The sequence below is a fragment of the Mobula hypostoma genome, chromosome 2 (genome assembly GCF_963921235.1).
Source record: "Mobula hypostoma chromosome 2, sMobHyp1.1, whole genome shotgun sequence".
NCBI classification, from domain to species: Eukaryota; Metazoa; Chordata; class Chondrichthyes; order Myliobatiformes; family Myliobatidae; genus Mobula; species Mobula hypostoma.
Window position 1 is genome coordinate 147,153,248 of NC_086098.1, and position 18,291 is coordinate 147,171,538.

At 40.7% G+C, this 18,291-nt stretch overlaps 1 protein-coding gene across 2 annotated transcripts in view; it reads right to left on the minus strand.

Annotated features, from left to right (window-relative positions):
- Positions 1-4,015: 4,015 nt before the first annotated feature.
- Positions 4,016-18,291, minus strand: part of snx17 (sorting nexin 17) — a 77,650-nt gene continuing 63,374 nt past the window's right edge. For both annotated transcript variants that reach the window (XM_063040859.1, XM_063040857.1), the window contains exons 14-15: positions 16,763-16,804; positions 4,016-10,057 (exon numbers count right to left, since the gene is read on the minus strand). In XM_063040859.1, coding sequence (XP_062896929.1) covers positions 9,938-10,057; positions 16,763-16,804 — 162 coding nt within the window. In that variant the 3' untranslated portion in view covers positions 4,016-9,937. The remainder of the gene's footprint in view (positions 10,058-16,762; positions 16,805-18,291) is intronic.

Sequence of the window (18,291 nt, forward strand, 5' to 3'; positions counted from 1 at the left end):
ACTGGGAGACCGCTTTGCTGAACACCTACGCTCTGTCCACCAGAGAAAGCAGGATCTCCCAGTGGCCACACATTTTAATTCCACATTCCATTCTGATATGTCTATCCACGGCCTCCTCTACTGTAAAGATGAAGCCACACTCAGGCTGGAGGAACAACACCTTATATTCCGTCTGGGTAGCCTCCAACCTGATGGCATGAACATTGACTTCTCTAACTTCCGCTAATGCCCCACCTCTCCCTCATACCCCATCCGTTATTTATTTTTATACACACATTCTTTCTCTCTCCTTTTTCTCCCTCTGTCCCTCTGACTATACCCCTTGCCCATCCTCTGGATTCCGCCCCCCCCCCGTCTTTCTCCCGGTGCCTTCTGTCCCATGATCCTCTCATATCCCTTTTGCCTAATCACCTGTCCAGCTCTTGGCATCATCCCTCCCCCTCCTGTCTTCTCCCATCATTTTGGACCTCCCTCATCCTCCCACTTTCAAATCTCTTACTAACTCTTCCTTCAGTTAGTCCTGACGCAGGGTCTCAGCCTGAAATGTTGACTGTACCTCTTCCTAGAGATGCTGCCTGGCCTGCTGCGTTCACCAGCAACTTTGATGTGGGCCACAGTTTAAGAATTAGGGGTAGGCCATTTAGAACTGAGTTGAGGAAAAACTTTTTCACCCAGAGTGGTGGGTATATGGAATGCTCTGCCCCAGAAGGCTGTGGAGGCCAAGTCTCTGGATGCTTTCAAAAAAGAGATGGATAGAGCTTTTAAAGATAGCGGAATCAAAGGTTATGGGGATAGGGCAGGAACTGGATACTGATAGTGGACGATCAGCCATGATCACAGTGAATGGCGGCGCTGGCTCGAAGGGCCGAATGGCCTACTCCTGCACCTATTATCTATTGTCTTCCTCCTTTCTTAAAGAGTGGAGTGGCATTTGCAATTTTTCAGTCCTTTGGCACCATGCCAGAGTCCAATGATTTTTGAAAGATCAATACTAGTGCTACCACAATTTCTAACACTCATCTCTTTCAGAATCATCTGGTCTGGGTGGCTTATGCACCTTTAGGTCTTTCAGCTTTTTGAGCACCTTCTGTCTTGTAACAGTAACTGCTCCCAGTTCTCTTCCTTCACACTACAACATCTGGCATACTGCTCGTGCCTTCCACAAATAAAAATGACACAAAATGCTCATTTAGTTCATCAGCCGCCTCATTTTCTAGCGGTCTTATATCCACTCCCGTTTCTGTTTTATTTTTAACAAAAAAAACTTACTTTGAAAAAAAAGCTTTCTTTGATATGAAAGCAAGCCAGCAAATAATATTTCATTTTTTCCCCTTCTAATGTTTTTTTTAAGTTGCTCTCTGTAGGTTTTTAAAAACTTCCCAATCCTCTTATCTTCTCACTAATTTTTGCTTTGTGGTATGCCCTTTCTTTTGCTTTTACAATGGCTTTGACGTCCCTTGTCAGTAGTTGTACTATTTTACCATTTGAGTATTTCTTCATTTTTGGAATACATGTGCCCTGCACCTTCTTCATTTTTCCCAGAAACTCACACCACTGCTGCTCTGACATCCCTGCCAGCAGCTCCTTCCAATTTAGTTCGGCCAACTCCTCTCTCATACCATTGTAATTTCCCTTACTCCAATGAAATACTGCTACATCAGACTTTATTTTCTCCTTATCAAATTTCAAGTTGGACTCAGTCATATTGTAATCACTGGTCCCGAAGGGTTCTTTTGCCTTAAGCTCTCCAATTGCCTCCGGGTTCATTACATAACACCCAATCCAGTATAGCTGATCCCCTAGTAGGCTCAACGACAAACTGCCCTAAAGAGCCATCTCTTGGGCATTCAACAAACTCACTCTACTGAGATCCATTACCAAACTGATTTTCCCAATCAACCTGCATGTTAAAATCTCCCATAACTACCATAACATTGCCCTTTTGACTTGCCTTTAGGTAGGATAAATGCAAACAGGCTTTTTCTACTGAGGATGTGAGCGACTACTAGAGGTCATGGGTTAAGGGTGAAAGGTGAAATGCTGAAAGGAAACATGAGAGAGAATTTCACTCAGGATGGTGAGTGTGTGGAACCAGCTGCCAACACGAATGATGGATGCAGGTTCCACTTCAGCATTAAATAAAATTTGCATAGCTTTCACAGATTCACCAACCTCTGGCTAAAGAAGTTCCTCATCTCATCTCTGAGGTTATGTCCTCTGATCCGAGCCTCCTCCAGTATAGAAAACATCCTCTACATGTCCACACTCTCTATCGCTTTCAATAAGGTCTCCCCGATGCCCTATAAAACCAGAATAGTAGCTGCCTACTTTTGTCTGCAAATTTGTGTGCATTGCTCTGGATCTCCAGCATCAGCTGAATCTTCTGTTTTGTCTGCAATCGACCTTCAAATAAATTAACAAATGCTGATAACTCTCTTAATTGCTTGCTGTGCATGAATGCTACACCTTTTACAATTCGCGCCAGAGTGCCCCCTATCCCCTCTATATATTGGAGGTTTGTGATCTCTTGGCATTTCCACAATGTTTTTTTAAAAAATTCTCCTCTGGAATGGGTACTTTCACATTTTCTCGTGTTACTTATGCTCCAGTTGTCTCTGTCGCCTCCTTACAACTTCCCTCTATCTATGCATCCATCATCAGCAATCTGTCACTGTACCTTTCATCAGAGAGCTAAGCCTCAGGGTGCTGGCCCATTCCACCCAGCATGTCCATTCGGACCATAATTAACCCCATCTGCTGGCACTCTAGTTACTGTTTTAACATTTAACCTACTAACCTAGTCATTGGAGCCTGCCACAGTACCCTACTGTTCTTTGCTGTCAAAGGCCTTAGCTTTTGGCTCGGCCGAGGTTTTCAGTTCATATTTTGTTTCACTTATTAAGAAAGCCTCTGTGTTGTTAGTAAGGTGGTCTACCATGAAACTATGATATCTGTGCTGCCAGATTAACATTTCAAGTCACCTACTTCTGTCACCAAATAAAGTTTTAAAGTTCCCTGAACTAAATAAACCCACCGAGGCCACAAACTCACTTACTGAGATCTCATATCATGTGCATAATCACTACTGTTACACAACAGACATCTCACTGGCTAGGGTCAAGTTTAATCTTACTATGTATAACCACCAGCCTAAAGATTTAAGAAATAGTATTAGCAGGATTTAAAATAAACTGATGTAGCATGATATAGAAAATCTTAAGTCACTTAAGCATAATACCAAGAAACACCCTGGAATGAAGGCTTTTTCAGAAGTACATCTTCTCATCCCTTCATTTCCTGCCTCCAGCAAGGAGACAAACAAATGGCTGAATTTGAAACCTGTCACACACAGTAAAGTTCCGTTGCCTAAGGGACCTGGCAGTTCTTGAAGAACTTGTTAAATCTGATTAATACACTACATCCAACAGTAACTTATGCTTCTATTAAGTTGATGAAGTTGACTTCTTCATAATGCACTGGACTTCCAGCAATGTTTTAAGGCCACATTCTACAATTCAGTCAAATTCAACTGAAAACAATGGTGCAAAAAGATAGGTTGCAAAACCAGTCAGCAGTTTTTCAGGAAGGTATGACATTTAAAAGATGAGCTTGGGCTAAATGTAAAGAATTGATAGACAATTTCCAGCTACATTTTACATATACATTTTCAGGTGAATATGTATATTTATCTGTAGCTCATTAACACAACAGCAAATGATCTCAAAGAAATTCTGCAGATGTTGGAAACCCAGAGTGACACACAAAATAGTGGAGGAAATCAGATGAGGCAGCATGTAAACAGGAATAAGTCCTTGTGAAGAGTGTCAGACCAAAACATCAACTGTTTATTCATTTCCATACATGTTGTCTGACCTGTTGAGTACCTCTAGCTTTTGAGTGTCAACCTTTAGATTTCCCATCTGCAGAATCTCATATTCATCATGTGTCTTAGTTCTATATAATACAAGGCCTATTATGCAGGTGAAAAACAAATATTCACTATTAAAATCACATTATGAAAATAGTTTTATTTGCATATTATAGCTTTGCAATATAAAAATTAAATCAGCTTATCAGATTTCTGCTGGTATAGATACATACAGGAAAACAAGCTATAATACAGACTAGGCAATTAGTGTTACATTAAGGTGCATTACCAGGAAGTAAATAAGCAACTTTTTAAAGTCATAAGGTCAATATTAGAGCATAACGGTTAAACAGAGCAGAGTGATACCATTTATTGGAACAAGATCAAAGTATGAAATCTCACAACAACATAGGATGAAACAATTGGTACACAAGAAAACTTCAAATCTCAACATGGTGGAAAACAGAGAAAGATCCATACAGGCCATGCATTAATCTTGAAATTTTCAAACACTAACTCATACAGTTCCAGTTATAAAATCTTCAGATATGGCTGCACCAGTTATTCCATTCAAATCAAAAATCACAATTTTTCAAAAGATGTCTCTATCCCTTGTACCACTTCTATCAGAAACTAAGATTATTACTGCAGGCAGACTGAATATGGTCAAGCCTTTGGAAATACTTCTTGCTTTTACCCATCTACTTGGATAAGAACACTGACATATATTTAATATCTGATATTCATTTAGGACTGCACTTTCAAAAAAAAAAAGGGACAGTAGGTAGGATGATATTTGAAAATCTTATGCCCAACAGTAGTGATACAATGACAGATTCTTGGACTAAGTTCATAACATGATAGGAAAACTCACAGCTTAATTGTCAATCAACTCACTTGTACCCTAGGCACTTCAGCCCCAACAAATGTGCAGGTACCTCACAATTTAAGCATAATGGTCATAATGTTAAGAAAGTCACTCTTAAAGTGCTTCAAAAATGCAACATTTGGCATTCATGTTGTATTGGTTATTTTAAAGAAATTGTTCAAAATATCTTGATTTTTTAATGTTAATAAAAAGATTACCTTGATGGGAGAAGATAAACTTTTAAAGCACATGGCATGACTTTGAACCCTTTTAAAATACATACTTCTTATGGTCTGAAAGTGAAAAACTTTTCAACATGGCAAAATGGGGGGGGGGGGGAGGAAGAAAGAGGGGGAACAATATGGAAAAAAGTTCATGTTAACCTAATTCAAAGGAATCTATTCCACTCAAAAACAATTTACATAATGATATGCATGCTTTTTGTCTGCAAGGTGACAAGATTAAATATAGTTTCATAACATGATTTATCAACCTACTTTATGAACAAAGATTTAAAAATTGAACAAATTTAATTTGTAAAACTTTGCAGGAAACTCAGATGTACTATGTCTTACGAAAAATTGTCCAACAATCATGGGATCAGACTGACATCTTGATAAGCAGTGGAGTATGTGCAGGTATTCAATCATTATATTAAACTGAAGAAATAAAGACATGGAGATACGATTCATACAATTTTAGATGCTACTTCATAAAGAAGCAAAACGTAATTAGCCTTGCAATTATTCACTGCCGATAGGACAAATTCTATAGAAGTAATAGGAGCAATAACGAAATGGGTTTTGCAACATATAAGTGGGAGACATTCAAATCATGGTGGATACACGTAGACAAATCTATCATAAATAATTTTTTTTAAACAAACTGACTTAAGGTGCTAAACTGTGGTCCCTATTCATGTTTCTAATGTAGACATTTTATTATACATAATGCATTTTTGCCCAATCTGTTTTCTGTTAATGGAAATAAAAAAATTTCTAATGATATTGTACATTATATAGTACAAAAATAGTTAGTTTATATGTTATTGACTGCAATGAAAACAATGTTTCAATATACAGAATATTAAGAGACATTCCTTAAGTACTTCCGAATAATCACATACTTTGCTGTAAGGACTATTCGAAGTATTTGAATGCATGTCTAATTGTGTTAGATAACTTGTTTAAATAACTAAAGGAGATTCATATCACTAAAAGATCTCCTTTGAGACAGCTAATTATATGTCTATGCATAAATACAAGGACTACAATTATGGACCAAGTGGTTGGATTGCTTAAGCCTTCCACACATTTATAACAACCAGAGTAAATCTCTCATACACATATATACTGTATAATATTTCAACTTCTCCAGAGCCCAAATTGGAATGCTTTCTTGCAAAATTTATCAAAACAGGCTACAATTTGTCACTCAAAATTTAGCCCTAAAAGATCACCATTTTAAATTGCTGAGCCCATCAGGTATAAATTTGCAAGCTTAAAATTGGAAATTAAAAACAGGAACAGCAGCATATACAAGGCATTGAGCTTCCATTACGGCCTCTGCTTCAATATACTAAATCAGCTATATTTACATTTGTAAAAAGAATCACAAACACTGTGCATCTGCAAAATGTGGAAGCAGATAGCTTCATGGCCACAATGTTTAAGGTTCAAAAAATATTTTAAAGAATCTATTGTATTTGTCATCTCTGCCATGGACGGTCCCTAAGCCCAACTGCTAAAGGAGGGGTGTTGGGCATGGAGCTAGCAACCCCATCCTGTTACAGAAGCTCCAAAGACCTCATTCCTGAGTGAGGAAGGATACACCAGAAGATGGGTTACACCTGGAATAACTTGAAAGGCTGGCCCAGGACAGAGGACTCCGGTGAGCTGCTGTTGGTGGGCGGTCTATGCCCCAGTAGGGTTGTCAACCATCTTAAAGGAGTATCCAAGGATTTTTTTTTTGATAAAACAGCTTCCTCTCTCAATTTACAGCAATAGAGGTTGCATGACTCAAGGAAATCTATATTATGTAGTTTTAATAACTACCGAAAGGTACACCTGTCCACTGCTTCTATCAGATGGAAGTACCATGGATATTTCTACAGGAATTTTTCCACTCAGTGAAAAGGCCTACCAAAAGATACTTCTCTTTCATGGGAATCTGTGCGGTTCTTTTCTTGGTGAGAGGCATAAATAGGGAAATACATTTAATTTTGTCCTTGGCCCCTCCTAAAAAGATTATTCTGCTGTCACAGTGTCAGAAATTTCAGGGATTTAACCATGACTTCGAGTAACTTAATTTAAATAATAAGATGGTATAAACAAGCTCTGTATAAAAGAGATAATGCTGAGAAAATGAAAATTCATAAATTCGCATGGATTTTTAGTATTGTATTATAATTCTGGGCACCCTTTAAGTAGTGTTATGCATCAGACTTCAGAAACAGACACTTCTGGAAAGGATGCCAGAAAAATTAAGTCAATAGATTCAGAGAACAGTGTGTAACATTGACTTATATGGAATTTGTTTCTCATTATACACATAACCAAGACTTAGGTTATAAGTACTTATAATTTTGAGTTCTAATGCAGCTTTAATTCTCTGCATGGAACTATGTTATTTTGTGAGCTGAGGTTATCAAACATGTACTATCAAATGCAAGCAGAATTTCTGGATGAAAAGATACAATTTCATGAAGACAGAAAACACATATTTCCCATTTTCCTCTATTATTTGAGGTGTTCACAAATTAGTCACTGGAAAAAAGGACAATAATTTCACCCGAGAGGATGCAATTCCTGACATGTCTTTCCAGACACTATTTGAGAGCTGAAGTGCTCTGTAGATGGTCAAACAAGTATAATTATCTCGCTGTTCTCTGAAAATATAATTTTAATTTACAAAGTGGATAAAATTACAACTAAATCAAAACCATTCTACACTGTTAATGCATGATCTAGGGGGTTGTGAGGAACAGGTCCTAACCCGTTACGCCTACACTGTAATGGGATATTTCTGGTATATCTGGATTGTCAAACCTGTGTTGAGATTCTCGCTTTTCCATGAGGTATCTGAAATACTACAATTCTGTATTAGTTTCACAATCCATCAGGTTTTACTTTTGATCACTGTCTGCAATCATTTATTCTTACCGAATATTTTGAATTCAAGTCTATTCTTAATAGGTCTATATTTGTGAAATGTTGGAGGCCAAAATAAAGAAAACTGGAATTAAGACATAAACAGACTTACCATATCAGAATGTTCATCTTTCCTCAGAAGAGTTCTGACTGGATTGTGCAATCTATTTTTAACTGTTGCCTTGCTTTTAATATCACAATTCCTAGCTGCAGGATCTTTTTCCCCATGCATGCAGTGTTACAGTTTCAAGCTTTTCAAATCTCTATCTTGATCATCTGTCCAAATGTTATTCCATTGACTTGCAATCAAAGCAACACAGCATGTATGAATTTAATTGTATCAGCTTCAATTTTTTTCTTTGGGGTATTTAAAGTGGCTTTGAAAAGATATGAGGCATCAGACATTTTTAGATGCAAAGGACATTAAGAAAGACAATCTGACATCAGTAACATCAACCATAACTAACAGCAGTGAAGTACAGTGCCATTACCAGAAAGACACACAGCACTAAGTAACTGTTAATTATCAAAGGTCTTCAGGGCTTGAAAGCATACAAATATATCTGACTCAGACTGCTGGGTAGCCCGATTATGTTAAGGATGGCCAAAAGCAAATGTATTGAAGCTGTTGTCACTGGAAATCATTCTGGTCCTTTTTAGTAACACACAAAGGCCCAATCCTTTACACTAAGCTGCATGGTATCTGATTGTCCATGTTTACATCCAAGCATTGACTTTTCCAATCTTAACATGACAAATCTTTTCATGTAAGGTTGTATGACTGAATAGTTTCAAGTTTGTTATAATCAGAACACAATGGCATTCTTCTTATTTATTGAAGTTAACAGCCAACTTATCTTCTATTATTGATTCCCAAGCATGATTTGATATTGAAAGTACGGCAAGAGCAAACACTGCTATGTTGTTCAGTTTGATACTACATGATGTTACAGGTTGCTGTATAGGCAAGTTAATTAAGCCCTCTTTAGGCCTTTTACTGACAAGATTGTAACTCAGTGTTTGAACAGAATCACTCCATTCTGAATATTTGGTCAGAGTTTTTCAGCTGTAACAGTTCTGTTAAAATTACTTGATCAAATTACTTTGATTGACCTTGTACCTTGCTTTCAGAATGTATATATTGTGCACACACAGGATTAGGTTTGAAGGATTGCAGAGGGAAAGTACACATCATTAAAACAATCCAACTATGTTTCAACATTGGTCTGCTCCATGAATGCGTTGAGTTACAAACTTGCAGCCTTCCACAACCAGAGTGCTGCATCACAATGAAGTAAAATTAACTCAGAATTCACTTGAGAATCGTCCTAGGTCGCCACGTAGAATTAGAGCGATACTGTTGCACAGGAAAACAATGGATTTATGCAGATGAAAGGTGATAATGAGCCATAACCCATCAATATAAGACACAGGCAATACAACAGATAGCTAAACAATGGCAAATGTGCACTGAAATAAGGCAACTGAGAAACTAGAGGAGTAATTTTGCCACACAATGACCAATAGGTTTTCTCTGCAAATGGATTTTTTGAGCTGACTACACCTACATAATCAATGTGGTGCATAGCTATTACAAAGTCCTTAATTTCAACGTTGATCTGATGTCATTTCGTTATATAATATTTTACAAACCACTACTCCAATCTGTAAATATGTTAGCATTGTCATTTGTCCTTGTATTCACAAGATTAGACACTAACTCCACCTGGAAAACTACAGATTTCAGCTATTTTAAAAAATACTGTTAAATTCAATTGATATTGATGTGTAAACTTGAGGATCTTTTAGATTTTCAAAACAAATTTGAATCATTGTGCAAAATACTCTAGTAAACGATAACTTGGTGTTAATCATGATCATAGACATCACGACCCTTTAACATTGTTGCTTCTTGACATGCATCGCAACCAAAGATGACACCTTCCCAACAGCAGTCAAATCTTTCTCATTCAATTCAGTGCAAACCAGGCAGATGCAAGTGCAAGATTTTGGCTTCTCTCCAGGCAAGTAGATTGGTTCACTTGACAGACTTCACAAATCATCATCACCAATTCCCTCAAAAGCATAGTTACCGTGGAAGTCATTAGCACTGACATCACCAGAGGAATTGGAAGCGCTGATCCCGCGGATACTAACAGAAGAAAGTTTACTCTGCAAGCGGGAGGAAAAAAAAGCAAAAAAGTTAAACATCAAAACTAAACCATTAACATTTAAAATATTTAATTTCTCCAGCATATAATAGATAAATTGTGGTAAATTGAATGTGTAATGAATTTTCCTGATATTCTTTCACCGTTGATCTCACTTTTAATAATCAAAACCAGTTTTCTCACTGGTTTAGAAATGATCACTGTAGTAGGTTCTAACCCAGGATACAAATAAACAAAATCCTAATTAAGGACAAAAATCAGCAAACATCACGACTCCAAAGGTAGCTATTTGTTCCATGTACTTCTGCTGACACTGGGAAAGGGGTGTCTAATTTAGTTTTGCACCTCAGCCATTTCTCCATAAACTTACCAACCTTTATCTACCCATGAAATTACTTTTTGGAAACTCCTACAGAATTTATTTTCATCACTTTCCAATAAGGTGGTCTAAAGCCTAATTATTTACACTCTCGTCCTGATGAAGGGCCTCAGCCTCAAGTGTCGAGTGTTTATTCATTTCCGAAGATGCTGCCTGACCTGCTGTGTTCCTCCAGCATTTCTTGTGTGTTGCTCTGGATTTCCAGCATCTGCAAAATCTTGAGTTTTATCATTTACACTCATAACACTTTGCTGAATTACTTTTCATTGGTGAGCTTTAAGGAATTTCAGTTGTGTGAAGGAATTTGTAGGTCTTGGAAACAAACTACTCCAGTCATTTCACCCACTGGATCCTCTCCCTCATCTGGTTCCAGACAGGAATGTTGCCAAAGGCTTCAAAAGGATATAGTCCAGTTGGAAATGTGGAGAGAGAAATGGCAGATGGAGTTTATATGATTGAAGTGATGGGTATTGCTGGGTGGCGTGGCTTGAAGGCCTGCTCCACATTGTATTGCTCAATAAAATAAATGAGGTGTTGCACTTTGGGAGGTCAAATGTAAGAGAAAGGCAATCAGTAAATGGCAGACATGCAGGAGTCACTATTTTGTCCACTTTTTGCACTAATTATTTGTACCTTCAAAAGGCACCTCCTCCTTGAGGCTTCACCTTTTGATATGCCTCAAGAGGGCAGCACCCATTGTTAAGGGCCCCCATCACCCAGGACATGCCCACTTCTCATTGCTACCATGAAGTTAATGTTCCAGAATTCTGAAGATACACACTCAGCGTTTCAGGAACAGCTTCTTCCCGTCAGACTTCTGAACGGACAATGAACTTCTGAACATTACCTCATTTTTTTTGCTCTCTTTTTGAACCACCTACTGAATTTTTTTTGTATAACACATATAATTTAAGTGTTTTATTGGTTGGATTGAGTTGTTCTCTGATCTTGGCAATTCACTTGCAAACGTTGTCACCATATGAGAAGACATCATTGGTGCGCTATTAATTTGTGGTGTTCTATCCAAATGCTTGGCCATTGTATACTTAATCAACTGATTGAGTGTCATTACTGAAACTCAATTGTGATATAGGGAGGGGATCTTGTTACTGATTGGTTGTAGAAACATAGAAACATAGAAAATAGGTGCAGGAGTAGGCCATTCGGCCCTTCGAGCCTGCACCGCCATTTATTATGATCACGGCTGATCCTCCAACTCAGAACCCCACCCCAGCCTTCTCTCCATACCCCCTGACCCCCGTAGCCACAAGGGCCATATCGAACTCCCTCTTAAATATAGCCAATGAACTGGCCTCAACTGTTTCCTGTGGCAGAGAATTCCACAGATTCACCACTCTCTGTGTGAAGAAGTTTTTCCTCATCTCGGTCCTAAAAGGCTTCCCCTCTATCCTCAAATGTGGCCCCTCGTTCTGGACTTCCCCAACATTGGGAACAATCTTCCTGCATCGAGCCTGTCCAATCCCTTTAGGATTTTATACGTTTCAATCAGATCCCCCCTCAATCTTCTAAATTCCAACGAGTACAAGCCCAGTTCATCCAGTCTTTCTTCATATGAAAGTCCTGCCATCCCAGGAATCAATCTGGTGAACCTTCTTTGTACTCCCTCTATGGCAAGGATGTCTTTCCTCAGATTAGGGGACCAAAACTGCACACAATACTCCAGGTGTGGTCTCACCAAGGCCTTGTACAACTGCAGTAGTACCTCCCTGCTCCTGTACTCGAATCCTCTTGCTATAAATGCCAGCATACCATTCGCCTTTTCCACCATCTGCTGTACCTGCATGCCCACTTTCAATGACTGGTGTATAATGACACCCAGGTCTCGTTGCACCTCCCCTTTTCCTAATCGGCCACCATTCAGATAATAATCTGTTTTCCTATTTGTGTGGCAAACTGTGCATTGTGGTCTGGAATTTAGCCCACACTGGCTCATAAATAGGACAGAGATCCACGTCGGTTTATAGAATTGGTTGCGGAAAACCATGCTTCTAAGAATTCTCTTACATGCCACCTCTTTACTTGCGCCATGACTTTGAGTGATGCCCAGTTGAATTTGTGCTTCTCTCAATCTTCATGGGTCGAGACTAGGGAGAGTTGGTCATGCTATTTTATGGCCAGCTGATGCTCATAGATCCTTGTGGATAGTTTTCTCCCAGTTTGGCTGATAATAATAGCACACATAAAAGTTGGTGAATGCAGCAGGCCAGGCAGCATCTCTAGGAAGAGGTACAGTCAACGTTTCGGGGCGAGACCCTTCGTTAGTCCTGACGCAGGGTCTCAGCCCGAAACGTCGACTGTACCTCTTCCTAGAGATGCTGCCTGGCCTGCTGCGTTCACCAGCAACTTTTATGTGTGTTGCTTGAAATTCCAGCATCTGCAGATTTCCTCGTGTTTGCGTTAATAATAGCACAGTTTTCCACAAACAATTCTATAAACAGACATGTAGACCACGATCCTATTTATAAGCCATTGTGGGCTAAATTCCAGACCACAACAAAGAGTTAGCCACACAACTTATTGGTAATGAGACCTTCGCCCTACGTTCCAATTGAGTTTCCATAATGACAACCAATCAGCTGTTTGTTTCTCTCCGCATGCCATCAGTCTTATGAACACTTGAATTTTAGTCTATTATAAACCAAGTCCACCTGTACATACACAAGTATACCTCATTGTATATAGTTCACGATTATTTGCACTATTGTTTTGTTTGCTTTTTGATTCTGTACAGCGAGAGCTCAGGGAAACCGGCATCAAATTCCCTGTATGTGTCCACATACTTGGCGACAATAAAGGATTCGGATTCTGATTCTGATAAGTATATAAAGGCCAACCATTCAGAAGACACACCACAGTGCATTGATGACGTCTCCTCATATGGTGATGAAAAAATTGTAAATGAATGGGAAAGATCGGAGATTAGATTTAGATTAGATTCAACTTTATTGTCATTGTGCTGAGTACAGATACAAAGCCAATGAAATGCAGTTAGTATCTGACCAGAAATGCAAAGCATAGTGTTATTTACAAAATAACTGTGAATAAAAAGTAAGTGCTACAGCACACAAATATAAAAGTACTGAGACAGTACAATATGGGTGCAATACTGCTTAGCGCTGTGATGAGAGGTTCAGCCTCGGGGAAGAAGCTCTTCCTGTGCCTGCTGGTGTGGGAGCGGAGGCTCCTGTAGCATCTACTGGATGGGAGGAGAGTAAGAAGTCCATGGTTAGGGTGAGATGCATCCTTGATAATGCTTTTCGCCCTGCCCAGGCTGCGTTTATGGTAGATGTTCTCAATGGTGGGCAATTGGGTGCCGATAATCCGCTGGGCAGTTTTCACCACACGCTGGAGTGCTTTGCAGTCTGATACAGGACAATTGCCATACCACACTGAGATGCAATTGGTGAGTATGTTCTCAAAGGTACAGCAGTAAAAGTCCATTAGTATCCTGGGACAGAGGTGAGCTTTCTTGATGCTCCGCAGGAAATAAAGGTGCTGTTGCACCTTTTTGATCAGGACGGAGGAGTTCAGGGACCAGATGAGATCCTCGGAAAAGTGGACACCAAGGAATTTGAACCTTGATATATGCTCCACTACAGCTCTGATGATGTAGATGGGGACATGAGTGTGGCTCCTAGCATGCCTGAAGTCCACAATGATCTCCTTTGTCAGGCTGTTGAGGGCCAGGTTGTCGTCAGCATACCACGTGGCCAGGTGCTGGACGTCATCCCTGCAGACTGTCTCGTCATCCCCTCTGATCAGGCCAACCACCGTGGTGTTGTCTGTGAACTTGATTATGGAGTTAGAACCATGTACAGGAACGCAGTCATAGGTGAAAATGGAGTACAGAAGAGGGCTCAGCACACAGCCTTGAGGCACACTGGTGTTCAGGGTGAGGGTGGAGGAGGAGAGGTTGTCTAACTTAACCGATTGGGGTCTGTTAGTCAGAAAGTCCAAGGTCCAATTGCAGAGGGATGAGCTGATACCAAGCTGGCGAGTTTGGCGATCAGCTTGGAGGGGATCACAGTTTTGAAAGCCGAACTAAAGTCAATGAACAGCATTCTGACATAAGAGTTGGGGCTGTCCAGGTGGGTCAGGGCAGAGTGAAGTGCTGTGGAGATGATGTCCTCTGTTGACCTGTTGGTGCAATAGGCAAATTGATGGGGGGGGGGGCGGGGTCCAGGGTAGTGGGCAGACAGGATTTCAGATGTGATAGAACCAGTCTCTCAAAGCACTTTGCAATGATGAGGGTGAGTGCAATTGGACAGAAGTCATTCAGGCCCATGGCACTGGAATTCTTCGGCACTGGCACGATGGTGGCGATCTTGAAGCTTGTGGGGACAACTGCCTGGGCCAGGGACAGATTAAAAATGATCGTGAAGACCCTGGCCAACTGTCCTGCACAGACTCTGAGCACACGGCCAGGTATTCCATCCGGACCAACTGCCTTCCGTATATTCACCCTGCTCAGGGTGGCGCAAACATCGGAGGTGGAAAGTGAGAGAGGCAGTTCACCAGGTGGCAGATCTGCTTTGAGGGTGACCTCCTTGTTCTCTCGGTCAAAGCGAGCGTAGAAGAAGCAGGCTGGAAGGGGGCACAGTACTAGGTGGTTTGAAGTCTGTAATGACCTGTATGCCATGCCACATGCGCCGGGGGACCGAGGAGTTGAAATGCTCCTTGATTCTCTGTTTGTATATGTGTTTAGCCTGAGAGATTCCCCTCCTCAGGTTGGCCCTGGCTGAGCTGTAAGCCTCCCGGTCTCCAGACCTCAACTCAATCCAACCATCAACCACCTGAGCTACATATTGAGTTGTTTCCGGTTTTTAAAAAAATTACGTATGGCAATGTACTGCTGCCACAAAACAACAGATTCTGATTTTTCATATTATTGTAACTTAGTTGTATTTTTTATGTAAACAACAGGAATTCTGCAGATGCTGAAAATTCAAGCAACACACAAAGTTGCTGATGAACGCAGCAGGCCAGGCAGCATCTCTAGGAAGAGGTGCAGTCGACGTTTCAGGCCGAGACCCTTCGTCAGGACTAACTGAAGGAAGAGTGAGTAAGAGATTTGAAAGTGGGAGGGGGAGGGGGAGATCCAAAATGATAGGAGAAGACAGGAGGGGAAGGGATGGAGCCAAGAGCTGGACAGGTGATTGGCAAAAGGGATACGAGAGGATCATGGGACAGGAGGTCTGGGAAGAAAGACAGGGGGGGGGGGGAGCCCAGAGGATGGGCAAGGGGTATATTCAGAGGGACAAAGAGAGAAAAAGGAGAGTGAGAGAAAGAATGTGTGTATAAAAATAAATAACAGATGGGGTACGAGGGGGAGGTGGGGCATTAGCAGAAGTTAGAGAAGTCGATGTTCATGCCATCAGGTTGGAGGCTACCCAGACGGAATATAAGGTGTTGTTCCTCCAACCTGAGTGTGGCTTCATCTTTACAGTAGAGGAGGCCGTGGATAGACATGTTAGAATGGGAATGGGATGTGGAATTAAAATGTGTGGCCACTGGGAGATCCTGCTTTTTCTGGCGGACAGAGCGTAGGTGTTCAGCAAAGCAGTCTCTCAGTTTGCGTTGGGTCTCGCCAATATATAGAAGGCCACATCGGGAGCTCCGGACACAGTATATCACCCCAGCCGACTCACAGGTGAAGTGTCGCCTCACCTGGAAGGACAGTTTGGGGCCCTGAATGGTGGTAAGGGAGGAAGTGTAAGGGCATGTGTAGCACTTGTTCCGCTTACAAGGTTAAGTGCCAGGAGGGAGATCAGTGGGGAGGGATGGGGGGGGGGGGGGACAAATGGACAAGGGAGTCGCGTAGGGAGCGATCCCTGTGGAAAGCAGAGGGGGGGGGAGGGAAAGATGTGCTTAGTGGTGGGATCCCGTTGGAGGTGGCGGAAGTTACGGAGAATAATATGTTGGACCCGGAGGCTGGTGGGGTGGTAGGTGAGGACCGGGGAACCCTATTCCTAGTGGGGTGACGGGAGGATGGAGTGACAGCAGATGTTTTTTTTATTTTTTATGTATTGTACTGTACTGATGCTGTAACACAAATGTCATAACATATGTCATAGACAGTAACCCTGATTCTGATCATCAATTACAGCTGCAAATTATGGGCCCTGAAGTACTAGTTAAAAATAGGTAGCATTCTCCTGGGCAGCAGCAAATAGAGGTGCTTACGTAACATCTTTCACATTCAATTCCATGTTGAAAGAAAGTTGTTTAGTTCAGATGAGGTGATATGCAAGGGTTCGAATACTTCAACGTCAATGAAAGCAACAGTTAAATCAGATTGATACTTACTGAGAGTTTGACAACGGGATCTCTGTTGGAATCAGGTGAATCCTAAGGAATACAAAGTATGGAGCAATTAGGAATACTGTCTCCAATAATCTAATGTATTTTAACTTTAAAAAATAGTGCAGCAATATTGAGGTCACAATTAGCTTCGTGGGGTGACCAACAGAAATAATTCTGAAATGCTGCAATATCAGTGCTCCCTATTACACTCTCACAAGGTCAAATCTAAATGCAGTTAATGTTTGACAAAATGTTGCAAACAAAAACAACACCTGTAATACAAAATAGGAACAGTTGTAATCAATAAGGCAGCTGAAGCCTACCCTACCATTCAATAACATGGCCCGTCTGTGATAGATTCAGTTCCTTCTCTGCATCAGATCTCCATAGCTCTCAACCTTTCAAATACTTATCTATCACCACCTTAAATATGTTTAATAATCTAGCTTTCACCAGACTCTGGTTGAAAATTACACAATTTCCATACTCTTGGATAAATCCAAGTTTTAAATTACTAGTCCTTTATCTCGTAACTACAAGACTTTGTGAGCCCCCTCTAGCCAATCAAGCCCTTTGTTGGTCAGGTTTGATCATGGATGCTGCGCCCTAGCTGTCTACATATGCAGACAAGGGCGGTATGATATGGAGAGCAAGCTGTTGCTCATGTAGCAGGCTCCTCCTCTCAACACAGCTGATAAATCCAAAGGAACGTCAGAGACTGATAAAGTTTAGCACCAGTGGTGTTGCAAGGGTTGCTAGTCAGTGTTCAGATCAATGCAAGACTGACTGCCTTAGGAACTAACTCTGGATTTTTCCTCAGGGCTTACTCCCGAAGCCTTCACCATGAGTGGGTATAGTTGCAAGGCAGTGGAGGTTTGAGATCAGAGATTTCTTTCTCCTAGATGAGCTGCCAACCACGGCTGACGAGGCCCATCTTCCACCAGTAACAGCCCAAAGAAATCTCAACATCTACCCTAGCCAGTTAGTGGCTAGAAAGTTTGTGAATTCTGTAGAATCTTTTCTATTTCTGTATAAATATGACGTAAAATGTGATCAGATCTTCACACGTCCTAAAACTAGATAAAGAGAACCCAATTAAATAAATAACACAAACATTATATTTGTTCATATATTTATTGAGAAAAACAATCCAATGTTACACATATTTGATGGAAAAAGTATGTGAACCGTTGCTTCAGTAACTGGTGTGACCCTCCCTTGTACAGCAACAGCTTCAACCAAACGTTTCTGCTTACTGTTGATCAGTCCTGCGCATTGGTTTGGAGGAATTTTAGGCCATTCCTCCTTACAAAACTGCGCCAACTCTGGGATGTTGGTGGCTTCCATGCATGAACAGCTTGCTTCAGGTCCTCCCACAACCTTTCTGTAGGATTAAGGTGATTTGATTTGATTTGGCCTTTCAAAACCAAAATTTTCTTCCTTTTAAACCATTCTGTTGCGATTTACTCTTGCCTTTTAGATCATTGTCTTGTTGCATTATCCAACTTCTATTAAGATTTAGGTGACAGACT